This window comes from Poeciliopsis prolifica, unplaced genomic scaffold, assembly GCF_027474105.1.
Source record: "Poeciliopsis prolifica strain line A6 unplaced genomic scaffold, Auburn_PproV2 SCAFFOLD003, whole genome shotgun sequence".
In the NCBI taxonomy this organism is placed as follows: domain Eukaryota; kingdom Metazoa; phylum Chordata; class Actinopteri; order Cyprinodontiformes; family Poeciliidae; genus Poeciliopsis; species Poeciliopsis prolifica.
The window spans coordinates 5,255,290-5,275,466 of NW_026562378.1; the positions used below are offsets into that span (position 1 = coordinate 5,255,290).

The 20,177-nt window shown below is 40.4% G+C and overlaps 1 protein-coding gene and 1 non-coding gene across 2 annotated transcripts; one reads left to right on the plus strand and one right to left on the minus strand.

The window, feature by feature from the left end:
- Nucleotides 1-694: 694 nt before the first annotated feature.
- LOC129358207 (protein kinase C delta type-like) lies at nucleotides 695-19,744 on the minus strand. Its single transcript, XM_055027098.1, has 17 exons — nucleotides 19,545-19,744; nucleotides 8,396-8,526; nucleotides 8,035-8,307; nucleotides 6,260-6,422; nucleotides 5,643-5,674; nucleotides 5,441-5,526; nucleotides 5,093-5,222; nucleotides 4,887-4,987; nucleotides 4,723-4,798; nucleotides 4,422-4,573; nucleotides 4,144-4,317; nucleotides 3,514-3,605; nucleotides 3,363-3,425; nucleotides 3,146-3,284; nucleotides 2,769-2,957; nucleotides 2,549-2,677; nucleotides 695-1,973 (listed from the first exon to the last, which is right to left on the minus strand). The coding sequence occupies exons 2-17, from the start codon at nucleotides 8,502-8,504 to the stop codon at nucleotides 1,815-1,817; spliced, it is 2,067 nt and encodes a 688-aa protein (XP_054883073.1). The 5' UTR covers nucleotides 8,505-8,526; nucleotides 19,545-19,744; the 3' UTR covers nucleotides 695-1,814.
- Nucleotides 7,727-7,798, plus strand: trnae-cuc (transfer RNA glutamic acid (anticodon CUC)). Its single transcript has one exon. It is a non-coding gene; the product is annotated as a tRNA-Glu (tRNA).
- Nucleotides 19,745-20,177: the final 433 nt, after the last annotated feature.

Sequence of the window (20,177 nt, forward strand, 5' to 3'; positions counted from 1 at the left end):
CGGTACAATTCATCACACTTTAAACTTGATAGAATTATAGCATTTTCTTTAGAACTTCCTGTCAGCACGTGGACAAACATAGAGGTTTGTCACATATTTCTAAACCTCAACAGGGGGTGAGTCCCATTTAATTTCTCTATGTAAAAGTAAGACTAAATACAGTGGCTATCAAAGGTTTACAAGGTAGATAATGTCAGTGTTTATTCTTCATGTAATATGACACGTACCCTGTGCAATTCAGTAGAAAAACAAACAGAACTGCTTCTGAAATATGTAAATATGCAAAAACCTGTTTGTATGAGTTTGCTCACCATCAAACTAAAATGTCCATCACCGGGTGGGCCCACATTCTTAGACTTTCCAAAGCAAGTTTGTTTTCATGAAGTTGTGGATTTGGACGACAGCTTGGTCTCGCTGGGATTATGGATGACAAAATCCCTGTTCATCTTCACCTTTTTAGCAAGCGATACACTGTTTTGACTCAAAACTGTGGAGCTGTTCACGACTCTTATCAACCTCAGTTCACGGGAAAGCTGAATTTGACAAACTGGTTCCTCAAATGCAAAATGTTTTTCAGTTACACAAAAGTAAATCTCCCAAGGGTAGATTTACCTTTGGCCCAGATCTTCAGCGCCTCGTTGAAGACGCCTCAAACCCAAAGCTAATCAAGTGCAATGTGGACAGTAGACAAGAATGAATGTTCAATTTACAAGTATATTTATTCAGAATCATTTGTAAAAGATGGACATTTCAAAAGGACTCCATTAAAATCAAGCAGTTAACAGCTGAATACATAATTTGTTTAGACAGAGTTGCATCCTTTCCCTGTTAAATCCTGGTATTTAAATATTGTAACATACATATGACATATTAAAGATCCGTTCTCACACAGTAATGCCACTTCTCTTATGAAACAACATTTTTCATTGCACACAGACATATGGGTGTAATATTAAACGCATGCCGCGCATTCTTCCACCGAGTTCCACGAGGACCCAGAAAACTTCACTTGTACTCTCCTTTATTTTGATTTACACCTTTACATTTTATTTCATACTCGTTTTACATCAAGACAGAATAAAACATTAAAAATAGAACAAAACATAAAGGAATAACAGAGGAAAGCAATGACAGTAAAATGTTGATGGCGTAAACGCTTCAGTTCAGATCAAATTTAAACCGTCGACACTGTTACAGTACATTTCACCCCAAATGGGCTAAACCGGGTGCATCAACAAAACGGTAGTGGCAACCTGAGGCACCATTTTGCATATTAAAAAAAAATAAAGGAAAAGAAAAGAAAAAGTCCTTATAATCTCTGTCTGGGTGCAAAAAGTGCTGCAATGAATGTGCTCTCGGCGTACATTCAACTCTTGTAGTTTGCATGTGCATTGTCAGGTTTAGACAGTGTCACTGTTTCATCAAATCAAAGTGTGAATCTTGTGCCTGCGTATTAAAGAGTTGTGATACGGTATACGGTGAATGAAGAAAACACGATTAACAAATGAAGAGTAAACTCGCAATTGATTTGTACCCCTTAGTATAAACAAAACGCGACGCTGGTCCACGAATCCAACTCGCATTTCAGAAGCTTCATGCTCCGTTGGAAACCTGCGCCGTCTGACGGAGGAGATGAGGTAACCTCCAGTGAATGTCGTTTTATCTCCTGATGTGTCAGAGGAACCATAAAGCTTACAATCAGGCTCAAAAGTCACTTGACCCCTACACCACATGAAGATAAACAGAATAACATAAGAAGAGCCTACTTCTGTGTCCTGAGCTAAAACTTTAGTTTCTGAGTTTTTTTTTTCCATCTATTTTCTCATCAGTTGTTCCATTTTGGGGTTGACGAAGGAAAAGCCTCTAAATGCAGACTGGTCCATGGTTGCAGCTAGCTTCTTGTCGCAGTTAGTGAGGCGCGGTTTCTCGTTGAGGAACTCCCGATCGAAGTTGCTGTAGTCGTTGGGAGATTTCTGTGGACACAAAGGAGCAAAAACAAAAGGAGCTCAATGAGTTTCAGAACAGCCACTAACCGGGACAGATGCAGACGCAGCTGCAACACAATCAGTAAGTCAATAAGTGAAACCCATTCTGTAGATCCACTCCTAAGTTCATTAAGTTCTTCGACAAACTAAAGTAACTTGAGACATTTAAAAAGTTGAGACATATTATAAGTTAAAGTTCACAAATGTCTTCCTCAGTGTTCCTTTGCAATTGGCCTGTCGCTCTGCTGAGGTGTCCAGGAAGCCTATGCTGCTTTAATTAACCCATGAGCAATTGATACGGTTCCATTTTAATTTTGTTTGCCTGCACACATTTTTTCCTTCCACTCAACTTTTCATTAACATGCTTGCAGAATTACAGACTTATTTAGTCATGGCCATTTGTGGCCTACCAGTGAGAACGAACAGTTTATTCAGCAACTATTTGAATAAAACTATTTAATAAAATACCTTTTTATTGGTCTTACTACAATATTTCAATTTCTAAGGAACACTTTTTTCCCCCGTCTCCTGCTTTACTGTGAACTTCTAATATCCTCCCATACCACTTTGGGCTTGAACGGCGGCTCCACTTGTCTCTGCTCCAGTGCTGACCAGTTGATTGACTGAAAGAAGCCGTGGGCTCTGATGTCGCCGACCACACCCAACCTGCGACTTGGCTCTCGCACAAACAACTGAAAGAATGACAGGCGGAAATACAACTGAATCGCAAACGACAGAAACGTAGAGTGTGCGATCCTATTCTTGACGCTACTAATTATTCACCTCCTCAAGCAGGCTCCTCGACTCCTTGGTGAGCCAGTCGGGGTAGTGAGGGGTATCGAACCGGATGGATTCAAACAGCTCGTGCTCATCGCCACCTTGGAATGGCGACTGACCAGTCAACATCTCATAGACGAGCACACCAAATGACCACCAGTCTACTGAGAAGGTGTACTTTTGTCCAGCCAGGATCTATGAAAGAAGAGACAAGTGGAGTTGCGTCGCATGCAGGTGCAATATTCGTAAAGGCCAACAGGAGGGACACACACATTTATTCATATATATGTATATATTTATACAAATAAAAGAACAGTGCGGTTTGACGTTTAAATGAAGTAACAGAATATATGACGATATTTGTTGAGGAGACTCGGACTAACCTCAGGTGCGATGTAGTCCGGCGTCCCACAGAACGTTCCGGCTTTGTTCTCTGCAGAGATCTTCTCTTTGCACATGCCAAAATCTGCTATTTTGATGTGTCCAGAGCTGTCCAGCATAACATTATCCAGTTTCAAATCTCTGTAGACAAACAGACACATGCACGTCCAATGAAACAGTTTTTCAGGTTGATCCGAACGCACCAGAGCAGAGTCCTACCTGTAGACGATTCCTCGAGCGTGAAGGAACTGAAGTCCTACGACGATCTCAGCAGCATAGAACCTATGGGGAAAATTCAAACCATTTTCACGTCAGTCCAGACGGCTTTGCATCTGCAAACCTTTGCGCCACCGGTTGGGTGCGTACTCACGTTGCTCTGGCGACACTGAATTGGCCTTTCGCTTGAATGTGGAACATCAAGTCTCCTCCGTTGAGGAACTCCATTACGAAGAAGAGGTGCTCCTGGGGAAACGAGATATAACTGTCAGCTCACAAATGGGATGTGAAGAGCAGAGGAGGGTGGTGGGGGGCGTTCAGATAACACAGGGTGGATTTGTGTGGCGTTATCTAACGAACAGCTGGGAATTGTCATTCTCAGCACTAAAGCCTCAGTTTCACATGCAGAGGAAACCAAACGAGAATGGATGATATAAAATTGTGTTAATCTACTTAGTATCATGTAAATAGAGGAGTAAATAGCTTAACCTGTTGAGGAAATAAAGCAAGAAGGACTGCAACAAGTGCAGAGTGGTGCGTACGCAAATAAAAAGGATCTTCTCAATCGCACATCCCAGATGATTTGCACTTGACTCACCCTGGCGCTACGACAAGCGCCAAGACGGGAAAACGTTAAGCATAAGCTAAAAAAGTTTCACTGCTTACTTAGCTGGTGGTCTAAAAACGAAAGCAGTAAATTCTGTAGAATAATATGCTTGTGTTAGACCAGCAGAAGGTCATGCAAAATTGTGAAGTGGAAGGCAGCAGGAGTGTTCGTTCTTACTCTAGTCTGGAACGTGGAGTAGAGGTGAGTGAGGAAAGGATTGTTCCACGCAAGGCTCAGGACTCTTTTCTCCACCATGGTGCACTCAATGTCGTCATCCATCAGCACCACATCCTTCTTCAGGGCTTTCACAGCAAAGTAGAGACCCGTCCCCTTCAGCTCTGCCAGCATCACCTGGAGGTGCGGGACATTCGGGGAAACACACAGGTTTATTAAACACCTGGCCGTCATGTTATCCCAGGAGGAGGTTGTTTAAGGACGGACATGGCAGGGCCTACCTTGCCAAAGCTTCCTTTCCCCAGAACTTTATGGAGTACAAAGTCGTCCAATTTGAGTTGGGGGAGCTGGGAGGTCGGGGCTGGCGTTGGGTCTTGGACCGGGGTTGAGCCAGGCGCCGGCGCCGGCCTCACACTCTTGGATTTTTCGCCAGCTAAAAATACACATTTGGACACTTTGAGTACATGACTATCTATGTAGATACCCACGCAAATTATGATCAAAGCATTTTAATTCAAGAATGTATTTCAAAAAATAAACCAAACGATACAAGGAAGATAAAAGTGGGTGTTTAACTCTTACCTTTAGGATCTGTGATTGAACTCCTGTCGTCATAAATCCCAATTTCTGAACCATTTTCTTCCTGAGTGTCAGTTTTCTGCAGTGAACATTTGTATTTTTATTTTGGGTGGGCATCAACATAGTTTCTAAAAACAATCGAGTACAAAGCTCAACTCTGCACCCACCGTGGCAAGATTGGCCAGAACTTCTGCCAACATTTTCTGGTCGACGCCACACAGATTGGCCACTTTCACCTGGCAGTAACTATGGACGTTCATGTTACACGCTAGATTGAGGACGGAGCGTGAAGTAGAAGTGAGGATGTTAGCACCACAGCAGAGTTGGAAGAAGGATGTACACAAATGAAAACAAGGCGTTTTGTGGTATTCACCGTCGCATTTCAGGCCCTGTTTCACGAGACCCCACAGGAGACTGCCGCAGTGGTCACAGAACGTGGGGCTCTTGTAGTTGTAGAACTTGAAGCGATGCGGCACGTTGACGTTGAAACGTTCACTCTGGAACTGCGTGAACAGAGATTACAACGCGTCAGCTGGTTGTAGGGAAAAGGTCAAAATTAAACACTGGTATTGTTATTGGTGTGACGAATAGTTCAGATGAAGAGAAACTTTCAAATCATTGCTGAAACCACAACATGGAAACAAAAAGGAAAATTTTGATAATCGCTGCCGTTGCCAGATTTGATGTTGACGTTTTGCTGCAGGACAATGACTCCACTCACCATGGTGTCAACGCTATTTGTTGCTGTTCCAGTGCAGTTGTAGATGATTTTCTCAAAGCACTTCTTGTGGATGGCTGCATTGCATTCTGGGACAAACGACATGTAATGTTAAAGTTAGGATGTGAGGAAAAAAGTCTGGGTTACAAATGTCCAGAGGGTAAAAATGTGCAGACATGAGGACATCAGCTTAGAAGCCACTTACGTTTGCACTTGTACCCCTGCTTGTTGAGACCCCTGTATGAAAGAGAAAATATATATATATTTTAATATTTGTGGACTGAAGTGCCTGAAGTGACTGTCGCACCAGGACTTGTTTGTAGATCTCTACCTTATTGACATATTGAAAAATATCAGTATGGAATGATCTCCACATGTAAACGTGTGTTTGGTGGTTTTGCTTTTATTACAGGAAAAACTCAAGATAAGAGTTTTTCCTGTAAGTAAATATAAGTAAGTAAATATAAGTCACTGTTAAAACACAGGCTGGAGGCCTTTCTAAACAGATAAAAAATAAAATTTTCAATCCCTGGTGATAAACCTGGTCTCCAGCTATGCAGAGTTAATAGAGGGGAAAAAATCCCTGCTTGCTGCAGTTTCCCAAAAATATTAGGAAAACCTTTAGCATTTACCCTCCACTTCATAATTATGTGTGATTTTGTGCTGGTCGATCAGATTAAATCCCATTAACCTGAGGTTTGTGGGCATAATTTGATTAAATAAATGTATGAAGGGCACACAATCATGAGAAGTCCACAAAAGAACAGTCAGATGTTGTTGAAGTTACCACTGGCCTGCAACAGAGACTGGAAATGGTCTCACCAGAGGAACTCTCTGCAGACGGAGCAGAAGGTGGGCTGGCGGAAGAACGTGGCAATAAACTCGTGGTTTTTGATGCCGTGAATCTTTTGTTGCTTAACGGCTCCTCTCCTTTTGTTGAGAGTCATAACGCCTTCTGGAGGAGGAGCCTTAGTTGACTGCTTGCCTGCCACAGAGGAGGAAACGTAAATTTATACATTAAATCCCAAGATTAACGTGTTCATTTTGTCAACCAGAACTGCTCAGAAACCTTCCTTGCCCAACGTACAGAGCAGTAATCAAGTTATTTCACCTTTCTTTAGGCTTTCACCATCTCACAGTTGATACATCTTTCTAATGTGGGCATGACCTTGTAAACACTGAGCTGGGTTTGGAGGCTAAATGCAGACAAATACTCTTTTAAATGAGCTGCTCAGAGTCAGTACAGCGGGGGTCTTTCAGAGGAGACAGCGTGGAAGGTGTGGGAGAAGCAAACAAAGCAGACAAAAGCTGTGGAAGAGAAGAAGAGAAGGTGGGAGGATGGGAGGAGGGCAGGGGCTGACATAGGAACAATCTGAAAGAGAAGCAGTCTTACAAATGTCCTCTGGAAGAACAGAGTGACAAACCGAGAGATATAATCTAACTTTCCCTCTGTTGGAAGAGAAAGTTAGACTGAAAAAGCAGGGGGGGAAAAGCCACAGAGCTGTTTAAGCATATGTAAATGAACACTGGAGTGGGTGGGTGGACTGATGGAGAGTGGGGCTTGTTCCTAAAAGAGGTCCAAACACTCAAATTGTACTCCCACAATACAAAACCAATTTAAAGACACCTAGTTCTCACCATTTTGCATCTTTAATGTATTGTTTTTTTACTTTGTCATCTTTTCAACTTGAGGATTTTGATTTCTATGGGAAGTTTGTACACCACTGATCTACAGCATCAAAAGCTTTTCTGCGTTTAGTAAACCCTAAAATAAAGGTTACGGAAGGAAGATTTGATGTAGCAATGGGAACAGGCTTATTTTTTAACTTGATGTTCTATTTGAAACTGATGAAAGAACCTGCAACCCATTTTTTCTCGTATTATGCTCAGAATGACAAAAATTGGGAACGCAGACCTAAAAAAAGCAATTAAGGGCAAAGTAGCAAAGAAAAATTACACATCAACCACTAACTTTAAAAGGATTAAAATAAGAATGTGAAAAATCAAGAGTAATTTGATTTTTATTTAACCCAACAAGACTAACTCACTGAAAAAAAATCTCTTGGACATACAGCTTTACATAGCTAAATGTATATGGCTTAGAGATAATGGATTAAGGTAATATATATCCCTGAATACCAGTGTGTTTCAAGAAAATAAGAGCCTATTTAGTAGCACTTCCTCCAGTAGAGGTCAACATACAACACTAGAGTAGAAGGCAATGGAGCTGCATGACCACAGGGTTTATGGTGAGTGTAAGGTTACTGCAGCCCCTGAACACACAAATTGTCCCTGGTGGTCTAGTGGTTAGGATTCGGCGCTCTCACCGCCGCGGCCCGGGTTCGATTCCCGGTCAGGGAACTACTTTTTAGTTGTTTTTAAACCTTGTACCCCAAAATAAATGTCATTCCAAAATGTCTTATATTCCCTCTTGTTTAAAATGTATTGTGACAAACTAAGGAACTTATAGGATCTGAGTGTCTTGGGACTTTATAAGAAGTCCATGAACACAAGCATGCAAAACACAGGAAATTTTATCGACAAATTAAGTTACTACAAATGCCAAATCAGGCCAATGCAGAAGTTTTTTTTTTTACTTATATCCGTGTCCTCCAGGAAATGCTGCATGGAGATCTGAATTCTCCCCGAAGGATGAAGGTCCACCCAGAATTCAGATTGGCTTTTGGTTTTCAAGGCCTTGCAGCGCTCCGTCAGAGTAGACATTCCCAAAGTGACCTTAGCCATAGGCTCCTCTGAGCTCTTCAGGAGGATCATTTCGATGACACGACCCTCATAGACATGAGCGTCAAAACTGGACTTCCACTGAAGGTACATGGTTGGCTTCTTTTGAACCAAGGTCTTTCCTCGCTCTGTGGAAAAACAGGATAATTATAGGAACGTCACGCATGAGTACAAATACTCAAAACTACAATTGCATGCACGTATATTTGGACATACCTGTACTGACAGATTCTTTGATCCTGACGGCACAAGTCGGTGCGCCATCCATGGGGTCCAGAGCGCCCAGGTCATAACCCTGCAGGGTGATTCGTAGAAAGGGTGCCATGGTGACCGCTCACCCCGAACTCCTAGAGAAACAACAAACCATCAATCAGAGCATGTCTTTATCTAACAGTTAAGCTCAAAATCATTCATCCTCCAGGCAGATTTAACATCAATATTATAGTGGACCCTCAGTAAGTAGCTGAAAACACTAATAGTGCCCTAATTTAATAGTTCAAACACCAAACACACCTTAATATGCATTAGTACACAAACTGGAAATTGTCTTGGCATTTTTGCAGAAACTAACATGCATGGTATTCCTTATTTCTTCTCTTGGCCTACAGCCAGTAAGTAGCAAGAAAAATGAATGGCTACTTCGTAAACACCAGCCAACGGTGTGTCAAGTGGCTTTCTGCCCAGGCAGCTTCTCAAGCCGCATTTTCTCTCATTTAAATGGGCTCTTAAAAAAAATAAAAAATCATAGAAAATATATATTTCTTGGGCGTTCCAAAACTCAGGGCCCCGGTCCTGAAAACTCCTTCTGAAGTCTGGCCATCAAAAAATCTGACAAAAGGTTAAAGTCTGCAGGTTTTATCTGACAAATGATATTAAATCAACGTTGTAGAACCAGTTATAGTTCGAGACATGAGAAATATACTGAGACACTGTCTATAAGGTAGCATTATTCTTCCTAATTAAGCCACCATTCATCCTTGATGAGATGATAATGTTCCCTTGTTCTCATGTTACATTTATCACCAGTTGACTGAACAAGTACATTCTGTCATGAATGTACACGCCTCCCTGCTAGTAGACTGAGAGGTAATCCAGGTGCTATTTTAAGCCCTTTTTCTGGACAGAGACCTTGTTTTGCTCCACTTAGGTGAACAAAGTATTTAGTTGAACATTTTCTTTACTGCCTTTAAATAGCTTTGAGAGGTGATGGAAATTCCCACTTTGTCAGCTTCTACTGTTAACCACAATCATCAGTAAAAAGAAAACCTCAAATCCAGCCACAATGTGCACATCTCAAGCAGCAGTGTGTTGTTTTATAATGTGGGTGAATGAATAATAATAATTATAAAAATAATAAAGACTTTGTAAAATCTAGGGCAGGTGTCCTGGCCTATGATCTGCAAGTTCAGTGAAAAACCTGTGATGTGTCAACAGCGGTCTCCAAGGTGTTCATTAAGCCTAAACCTACTTAAAAAAAAGAAAGAAAGGTCCAGCATTACTCAGCAGCTAAACTATGCAGTACTGCTGCACGCAGGTTTTAAGCACCTGAAATATTCAGTTTATTGTTCACAGTTAGATCAGCAAGATGCTGATATGTTTTTCACCCCTAGGGATGTTTCACTCAATACTTAAATACTTTCCAATTCTTCACAAATGGAAATATGCTTTAGTAGCAATTAGTCTCTTTAGCACAAAATACGTGTTGTCCAAAATCATCCCTGCCTTACATCTTCATTGGCGTCTTGTTTCCCCAGAGGGAGGGGAAAGAAATGTAATTGCAAAAAGGAGTGGGAAGAGGAAACGCCAAACGAGAAGCAAGAAAATCAACAAATCACCGGAGGGTAGACTAGGGCACATAAAAAAATCAGCAAAAAGACCCCAAACACACACAAAATATCATAAAATTAGGTCAGAGCGTGTTGAGAAATAAAACACTTGATATCATAGGTCGACACAAAAATGCCGGTAAGGGTATTGAGATTAAAAATAAATCTTGTCACATGAGCTTTTGAGATGTGTGCTATCAACACTGTTTAAAGAATTATCCTAATTTTTTAGATTGTTCATCTGGCAAGATTTTTGTTGCCCTAGAGAACAAAAAAAACACTGTCAGGAAGTCAAATGTAAAATGTTTTTGCCCACAGTGGGAATACCGTGATGGACTAGCCATTCGCTGCCACCAACTATGAGCTACTACAGTTTACAGATTTACAGGCAATCTGAAATCTTTTGCTGTGAATCTACAATATAATTTGCTCAAGCCTGAACCTGATCACACAGAAAGAATCCCTCAAAACCATGTTAATTTATGACACCATTTAATATATGAAGACATTTTGTAAATGTTTTACAAACACCCTTAAAAAGCAATTCCTATTTGGACTCATTGAAGCTGTTCTGAATTGTACGACACCAATTACAGATTGTCATTTATGTAAGGTTCACCAAAAAAATCTCGTTAAAACCTCAACAATGTTTATCATCTTTGTTAGCTTGATGCATCATTTTACCTTTGGAATAAAGATCACATGAAATTCTCTTTATAGAGTAAGTATAGAAAAATTATTATAGAATAATTCACATATGAATTTTAAAAACTAATATTGTTTAAGCATTTTTTTTTTTGAATGGGCAAAACTCAGAATTTTCCTCTCATTGGCACAGAAATCAATTGGAAACAAGGCTGTACTTTTCCATGACAGGGATCGCATTAAAGACAACACAACTGTGGAGCCAAACGTACGTAACTGTGTACAATAGGTAGATTAAAATCAAAGTCATGCACAGAGGATGCATCATAAACAAGTCCCATAATTCACAGGGCTTGAGGAGTTGAAAAATGGCCCGAAGGAGAAAGAAGAGATCAAGCAGGTCTAACAGGTTCGGGAGCTCCTGGTGAGCGAGAACGGCGTCAGCAGAGCAGCGAGCTTATCTTCGTTTTAGAAATAGACATAAATAAATGGGCTGTTAAAAGACCACTGACATGATGATGTTTGTAAGAAAATAGTTTCGTTATAAAGTGTCAATCTGGCCGAATAGAGTCTCCAGTGTGAATACATGGCAAAATAACTTGTAATTTTCCCGGGCTGTTATATAATTGATCACCGGTATGAAAATATCTTCCAGGTACTGTCTAATCATGCTGTCATCGCTCAGCTGCTGGTACATTAAAAAAAATTGTTTGAAATCTCTGAAGCGTGAGCTGCACCTCTAATGTTTTGACAGGATGCTCACAGGTTTCAGTGAGTCAGCGTGAACCGAGTCAGGCCAGTGAAACTGTCCCACTTCAACATAGTCATTCACAGTATTGTCAATATTACCTGGACTTTTTCCTCCAATTACATGTGGAAAAAGTGCAGTTGTTAAAGCCTGTTGACTCAACACAAAAGTATCTCAGCACCAAAGAAAAAAAAACAACAAAACAATCTATATCTTACATCTTTTCCTTGCAGAGGTCTGACAAAGTGCATTCTGGTTTATTGTGACGGATTAATGAACAACTAAACTGCAACAGAGCGTTGATAAACACAAATGTCGAAACATGCTGTGGTTAAAGGCATGCGTTACAGTTTCTGCTCTTTTTAGGTTTTTTAGGCTACGCGACCTAATTGGGGGGAGGGGGTCCAGCGCTGCCTGAAAAAGATTTAAACAATCTGCAGCAGTTGGGGCCCAAAAATATGTCAGTGTTAGAGGAAGTGAAGACGGGAACAAACTCCACACAAGTCGCAGTCAAACGTGTTTAAATCTTTTTCAGGCAGCGCTGGACCCAGTCGGGTAGTGTGAACTAAACTGCGATGCGAATGTGCAACGCTGACCACTTGTGAAAAAGAGGGGCTGAAATGTGGCTCAGGGTCAAGATAACTTTTTTATTATTGTTTGTAACCTTAAGCGCTCCAAAGCAGTGGATATAAAACCAACAAACAGAAAGAACAGAAATTCTCAACTGCTCAAGATGAAACCAGTAAAAAATGTAAAGATAAAAGATTTAAAATACCTTATTTATATTTCTAAATAAAATATTTGCCAGACAGGATATTTATCATAAATCCAATATCTTTTGAGTGACCCACCTAAAACATGACATTGCTGTTTGTTCAGGTAGAACACTGGGTTTAAAGTCCAGTGTATCAAAGGCCTGTTGGGCCACCAGGCTTTACTTGCCTCCCCGCCAGGCTGAATGTTGTTTGTTTATTTGGAATAGGGTTTCTTGGATTGGATTAAGCTAGGTTTATAGATGGATCTTTGAACTGGGCGTGTGCCAGTTGGGCTGTCCGTGCGCCTGCATGTTGGCCTCACACGGTATTATCTCCTAGTGTACCTCCAGATTAATGTTAAAATTATTTCTCTAGTAGTCTTTACTTGATAGTGAATTGACAGAAAAGTGGGAAATGAGAGAAAGGGAAAGGTCAACGGACCTGGAATCGAACCTGCAACGGCAGCGTCGAGGACTAAAGCATCCTTATGTGGGCTGTGCTTAACCCACGCGCCACCACAGCACCCCAAACTTCTGTAAATTTGTACACTTTTAACACAAAAACTCGATGGGCTGCTGGTGGGCTGCCGTAGTGCTGCTACCACTTAGCAGGTCTTCTGGGGGAAAACATTTAAAGTCCAAACTCAAGCAACCCACCGATAAATGCTACGAGCTTTCACATCATTAAATGCATTGTCATTTATTCTGCATCTCTTTCATTTTATAGGGGAGTGGAACAAGAATAACACGTTCGAAGTCTAAGAATACCTCCTGTTATTGCCAAGCAGAGGTACATTTGTTCCTGTAAACTCTCGCCATCTTGAGATAAGTGTGCAATTCCACATACTTTCGTCGTGAAGCAGAAACCAGTCTGTCAGTGTCAACACCAAGCTAAATCTGAGACGACTTCTTGTAAAACTGTGGATTTGTTTCTCCTCCTGATACAGATAGATTATTAAAGAAGTTTCATTTCTCGATAACTTCAACATGACATTTATTTCCGTGCCATAAATATAATTAAATCTCACTGTGTCTAAATAAAGTGTATTAAAACACTACATTTAAAAAATATATATCACTCAGTCCTACTGCAAACCTCCACTTTACCTTAACTGGTTTTTCTGCAGGACAGCTGTGAAATGCAACTTCACTATATTAAGAAACCTACAACAGTATTCAAACAGCACAAACCCTAAAATGAACATCACCTCATTAGTTATTGATAAAACTATATCTGACAACACGTACAGCCAGAATTTTCAATAAAGTGACATTTTGCTCAAGAGATGAGCTAATTACTGCTCTGTTTCATACTAACTTGCTTTCATCAACTTGCTGTATATATTTGATTGTGACTCCAGGTAATTGTGTTTTAACAAAAAAAAAAAATTCTTCTTGTGTGAATTCTCCTTCATCTGTTAATCCTATTAATTGTGTTTTGACATGAACATATTGAAAACGTAATGAGAAGCGTTGTTGTGTGCATCCTTCACCGAGGGAAAGCAGGTCACATGACAAACCTGGAGCCACCCACACCGTCTCTTTCACTTTCAATGTCACTTGCAATAGTGAAACACGGCTATTATTGTGAGAGAAAACATTGTTTTGTTATTTTTAAAATGTGCATATAGAGTTTTGTAAGCCCTGAACACCAAAACAGGTTGTGATTGTTAAAAATTCACTCACTGATGGACGTCTGAGAAAAATCCCAGTCGACAGCCAATATCAGGACTGGAATTTTGCCAGGGTCACAGGTCAGATTAAAATGTCTTGATTGAGACATCTCTTAACTGTAACATATGCCATATTTTCAGGACAAACAACTTTGCTTTTCTCCTTGTCTAACAAAGGACAAAGTATGTCAGGATGTTGCAAATATTGGACAACATTGAGAAATGAAAACTGCGAATAAACAAACCTTTAAAGCCAATAAAAGTAAGTTATAAGGCATAAGATGTTCTTTATAAAAACTCCAATGCATCAAATGTCTTTTTTCTTTTTAGATAGTACTACATACTCACTGAAAGAGGACTGCTGTAAATGTAATTTTAACATTTTTTTGTTTTCTTTTGTCACAGGTTTCAGATGTTGAAGATGCCAGGAAGGTTGAGCAAGTTCCCACACGTACAGTAAGTCACAGCAGGAAATATCTGAGATTCGGAAAAATGAAAAGCTTTCTCTGATTGCACCTTCCCGGACAAGCAAACCTGTCGTTCCACATTGTGTTCCTTCTCCAGGGCCCTTAAGAAGGCTGCCAAAAATAAATCAAAGACAGAGCCACGGGACACACCATTAAACCGTGTTCACGACAGAAGCAGACCAGCCTGTTTGAAGGATGATGGTGTAGTCGAGAGCTGAACGCATTAACCCAAAGCTTGACCCGAGTCAGCAGTGGCTGATATCTGTTACCTCATCACTCAAATGAACAAGTTTTTATGCTGAATATTTGTTACATTTCCAGACTAGCTTTAAATGGGGCGATGCCATTCATGTAACGGGGGACGGAAAGCAGGAAGAGATTAGAAAAACCAGATTCCCACACAAACAAAATCTTACTTGTTAGATTAAGATCTGAGAATTTGGTGCGTAGTAGTAGCTACTGGTTTGACTTGCAGAAAACATCAAGAGTTTTTACAATTAAATTTCTTTATATGTACAAATAATGCGTTAAGTTGAAACACGTAAGAAACAAATCGGAGCAAGGTGTTTGGATAAAAAGTGGCATGATTAGGTTGACTGCTGAGGTGCAGGTTTATCTTTGTGTATTAATTTCTTTAACCAAGAACGAACTGGAAAGAGTCCAAATGTTTTTCCAAAAGTCACCAGCTTGTTATTGATCGAGTTTTTTTTTTTTTTTTTTAAAGATGTCATTGCTGGGGATGAAAGAAAATGATTTAATATTGCAATGTCTTCTGAGCCTGCCAGATCTGCAACTAGAGATAAAGACTGAAAGTGTAATTTCTTGTCTGTAAGCTAAAACAGGTTTTATTTTAGTTCACTATAACTGGACAAATGGGGACCCATGGACAGAGGCTGGACAGCAGCATAGCTTTATGCCAAGCTCTGCTTTATGCCAAGCAGAGCTTGGCATAAAGGAAAAACAATACACCACCGCTTTTTCACTTAGAGCTGGAAGTAAACAAGCACCTGCTTTGTTTTTGTTTTGTTGTTCACCGTCGTCTTGACAGCGTGCCCAAGTTTACCTGGACGTACTAATGAAACAAACCCGCGGGTCAGCTGTGAAACCTGACCGCCGATCTTCTGATGAGTGTGTGAGCACAAACTTCATGCTTTCATCAACGTATTGGAGACGATCGCCAACCGACACGATTACGTTCCCGTGACGAACTAGCAGATGGACATTAGGTTGAATTCAAATTCATTTTCATGCTAATAAATAAATATAGAAATATGCAGATAAGACCAACGGCAGTGAAAATAAGAGGATTTCTTGACCAAAAGCTTAACCAGACCAAACTCAGAGTATGTGGTCACAATCTGCCAAATTAATACATTTGGTCTATATGAAGAGAAACAGGGTGCATTTTTTGTTAATTTTGGAAAATTCAAAGATTTTGAAATTAGGAACAATTAAACAGTTAATATCCTCCCTGCTGTAAGTCACTAAGTTAGATGAATTGTTCAGTAGTGTGCATGTTTTTAGTGGGTGGTTAGTTACACAGATGCAGACACTTATTTAAAGAGACAGTACCAGCAGAAGGTGGATATTTTTCTTTAAATCGCTTTAGCCAGTGTGCTATTTTTGATGTACCCAACTTTCAAATCAAACAGCAACTATTTACGTGTTTTGTTCTCAGTATTTGCTTCACACAGGAAGATCGTTGTAGGACTACGGCCTCCTACTCCATTTCCAATCATCATCTTCTGTCTAAATGACCACCAAAAGCAAACATGACAAGGTTTTAACATTCGATGAGACAGTGTCCTTGTGCACAATGTCTTTGAGATCAGAGCTGATTTTGTTTTAGTCACATCTCCTCTCAGCCTAAAGTATCAACTTACAGAGAATTCATAATAAATGAAGATGCCAAGCTACGTTTATACTACAAATGATAATCATTTAATTAAAACTCACTTCATTATCCCAGAAGAGGCTTTTTCAGTGACATAATTTGTCTTTTTTTCATTCCTGGTCATATAAGTAAGGCCTTTTTTTTTTTTTTTTTTTTTTTTTTTACAAACATTTACCTCATTCTCAAATATTTCTGAGATATTGTGTCGTATTAATGTCTGTCTTAACAGTATGCCAGTCTACTTTTGTGCACCAACAGGAACTAAACAAAGACGTATTTAGTTAAAATTAGTAGTGACGGTTGTTGTTTTCCCCCTAACAAAAGGTTAATAACCAAACTGCACCAGACCACACATAGATAAACGGCGATCAAATTATGTTGCGATGCAAAGTGACAGAGATAAGGAGATGCGTCTCTTGACAAACAGAGTCAAGGGGTTGCATCTCCTCCCCCGTTGCTCTCCTGCTTCTCCCACCGACTTCTGAAATCACGTCAGACCCGCTGCACAAACGAGGAAAGGATCCTGCCTCCGCGTTGAGAGACTGAACATCCGCATTTGCTCTGCGTGCATTAAACAGGGGGTATCCATTTCTGCCTCGTTCACAGTTCACAAAGGCTTAGTTAAAGCCTGACAAAACAGCCTCTGAGCCAGAGGAGTCAAACAGGATGCCAGGTTGTGAGGAGGAGCGGCTGCTTGGGACAAAGAGAGGAGCAGTGACAAAAGCACAAAGGCATGTGATGAGCGAAGCCATCAGCGCCCAGAACTGATTCTGTGAGGAATTCAAACACAAGTGCGTGTTTGCCTTTGCGTGCAAATTAAGAGCAGATGTCTTATTAACAAGGTTCAATAGAATATCGGAGAATTGATTAGTTCTTGTTTTGTCGTTCTTCCTTGAAATGCTGAATATGATGTTTCTCAGCTATTACAGAAGCACAGGCTTTAAATCCAAAAGTAAATTAGCGTTTACACCATTGTCTATGTTTAGCCATCAAAACATGTCTCTAAGCTCTATTAGCAATGTTTGAAGCTTTAATAGAAATATGACTCTTTATCTTTACTCTATTTAATGAATACGGAAAATTTATTTTTAAAAAATCGGATTTTTACCCTTTGTGATGATTACTGATCAGATTTGATAGTTTGAAAAACTAGTTGATTCTGACCTCTGGCTGACTGACTGACGCGTGTGTCCGATTATTTTAAAAACATTAGATGCATAACTGGAGATATCCGAGTAATTTCAGAATAAAAATAGTTAAAAATGCAACGTCGATAAATGAACATGTTTTCTGTTGCGGTTCTTTGAAAATAACAAAAATTTAATAAAATCAGAGAAAACCTAATTTGTGCATCTCTGCTTTGACAAGACTAACAGCTACATATGATGTGTCATTTCTCTCAAATGTAGCAGAACACGAGAGAGAGAAAAACAAGATCATTTGTAACAGTAACAAGCAGCAGAAGCGGGGTAGTGTGGCTCAGGAGTCACTCCAGTTAAAGTTTAGGAGCTTGATCCCGGCCTGCATGTGGAAATGACCTTAGGCAAAATACTAAACCCCAATCTGCCTCTAAGACATTCAGAGGTACAGCATCTATTCTCACTGTCCATTATTAGAAAGGCCTGTCAGAACAGGTCTGTGCAGGTGTTACACAGTCCGATCTCTAATAGGGGTGATTTCTACAAATACAAAACTCAGCGTTACTCTTTAAGAACATGACAACGTTCAGCGTTTCTTGTTAAATAGTTGCACATCCATGCGACTACAGCCTGTCCTGTTTTCATGTGATCGGTGCAGAGAGGCAGCTCCTCTCTGAGCAGATGTCTCTGCTGTATCCTCCAAGCAAACCACAATGCCCCTAAGCTTATACTGACACAGCACTAAGCCAGATAATGTTACCCGTGCTCTACAGCTGCGCTGCCTCGACAAAAAAACAAAAACACAACTGCAGACTGGGTGACTCAAGACTTATGCAACCAGTGGAGGGCACATTTCAAAACACGGTCATGTGCAGCGTGGGTCCGGTGAATCGGAAGGTGTTGCGGTTTCAGAAGGTCAAATGAAGACGGTGACTTTGAAGCCCAACATTTTCACTTAACAGACAACTAAACGCCCGTGCAGTTAAGGCAGGCACCTTTGATATCTCGTAATTATAGACTTTAGTCTCAGCTGTGCACAACATAAACATTGGCAGGTTGAAGCCACGGTAACCAGAGGTGCCCGGTTGTTGTTTTTCAGGTCTGGGATGAGATAGGACAAAAATCAACAGGATCGGGAGAAGAAAAAAAAAACTTAATAGTAATAGACATCATAGTCCTTGAGATAAGAGTTAATATCCAAACTTAACCAAATTACAGTCCTCTTGCACTTCAATTTAGAAATAGAGACTCGACATTTTAAAAGTTATTGAACAAGGCACGGGCTGACTTTCAGAGGCAAGTTTAAAATTTTAGGCTTTAAAGATTTAAAATCATGTAAGTGAGAAAGTGTGAGGATGAGGTACGAGCACTAACTCTTGCACACTGCCCATCAGCTGACTGAAAAAAAAAAAAACTGCCATTCGCTTGATTTCCTTGCAGGCATAAAATAAATAAACTCAATTATTTGGAAACAAAACGCATATTGATCATCCGGGTTAAATAAAATCAATATTATTATTAGAATTACTATTACTGTGCTGTATTTATTTTTATAGAGAACAAAATGTATATTTGGTTTCATGTGTCGTAATAATAATACAGCACAGCAATACATATGCAATAATAAATTATATTTTAGTAGTGATAGTAATGCTACTGTTTTGTTTTGCAGAAAAGTCATTAGTCCATGTTATAAGTATTGTGTAAATACTGATGTATTTTTTTTACCCAAGTGAAAGAGGCCGAGGGTATACACTGCTCAATCTAAAGAGGTTTATTTTATTTTTATATTTAACCAAAATACAGCCATTTTTTTAAAGGGGACTTTATTTTATGAGTTTCTGTGTTTCAGCTCGAGTTTTTTATGTGAACCAGAGTAAAACAGACAGCGCTAAACAAACAGCGCTAAACTGACAGCGCTAAACACAGAAAAGTTCGACGTCACGTGATTCATTGCAGCTTCTTCAGAGCGTCCACGAACCCGCACAGCGAGCAGACTTGAGGGAGCAACGCTGCTCCTCTTCTTGCCACGGTTTGCTCCGCTGCGAAGCAGAGAAACAACAAAACCCGTCCTCCATAAACACGGGCACGTCGAAACCCGCTTTACAGCGAGGAAGCGAGCACAGGTGGATGGATACTGGACTCTTGTCCCAATAATCAAAACACCGTCTTTCTAAGTTCTACTAAAGACTGGGGGGATTAAAAGTTCAGTAACTCACCTCTCTCTTCTCTTCTCGAACTTTCTTGGTCCTGAATTTCTACCAAACTCAGCCTTTTAAAGGTCGCTCTTCCCGAACTTCCCCGTCTTGTTCAGCCTGCTGACGAGGAAGTGCCTCAAATCGCTGCTGCTCTTTCGGGACACTTTGCGGTTCTGACTGCCGGCCGGCTCGCGCGCGGCTCATTAGGGAATGAGCGCGCGGCGTGTGACGTCAGCCAGGTGAATTCCCGAGACTCCAGACGCGTGGAAGCTCCGGGTTCCCAGCTCGCTCGTCTTTTGACGTGTGCGGGTCACTTTGATGAATAGCCTGGTGGGTTTTAGGTACTGCATGGAGTCACCTGCCGCAAGATGCTTAATGCCATTCCTGTACAACATTCACATAACCGATAAGTTATCAATAATCTAATCATATTCTAATGTAAGCAAATTGAGTTGCGCAACGGAAGTTGATTCTGTTTACCTTGGTGGATTTTATATTATTTGAGTCTGATCAGTGGGAGGCAATTCAAGTCGATGAGCCACAGGAAGTCACAATAGGGTATTTAAGTCCCACAAACACTGTTAACCTTCTAATCAAAACAATCTCCTGGACAGTGCTTCAGGTAAATGGGTCCAAAAATAATTTGTTTATCAG

Bases quoted from the DNA above. Each gene is read 5' to 3' on its own strand.
- LOC129358207 (XM_055027098.1), bottom strand. From the start codon at position 8,504: ATGGCACCCTTTCTACGAATCACCCTGCAGGGTTATGACCTGGGCGCT. The intron at 3,426-3,513 runs GTGAGTACGCAC...TTTTCCCCATAG, and splicing joins TTCAGTGTCGCCAGAGCAAC to GTTCTATGCTGCTGAGATCG. The intron at 1,974-2,548 runs GTATGGGAGGAT...TTGTGTCCACAG, and splicing joins CGCCGTTCAAGCCCAAAGTG to AAATCTCCCAACGACTACAG.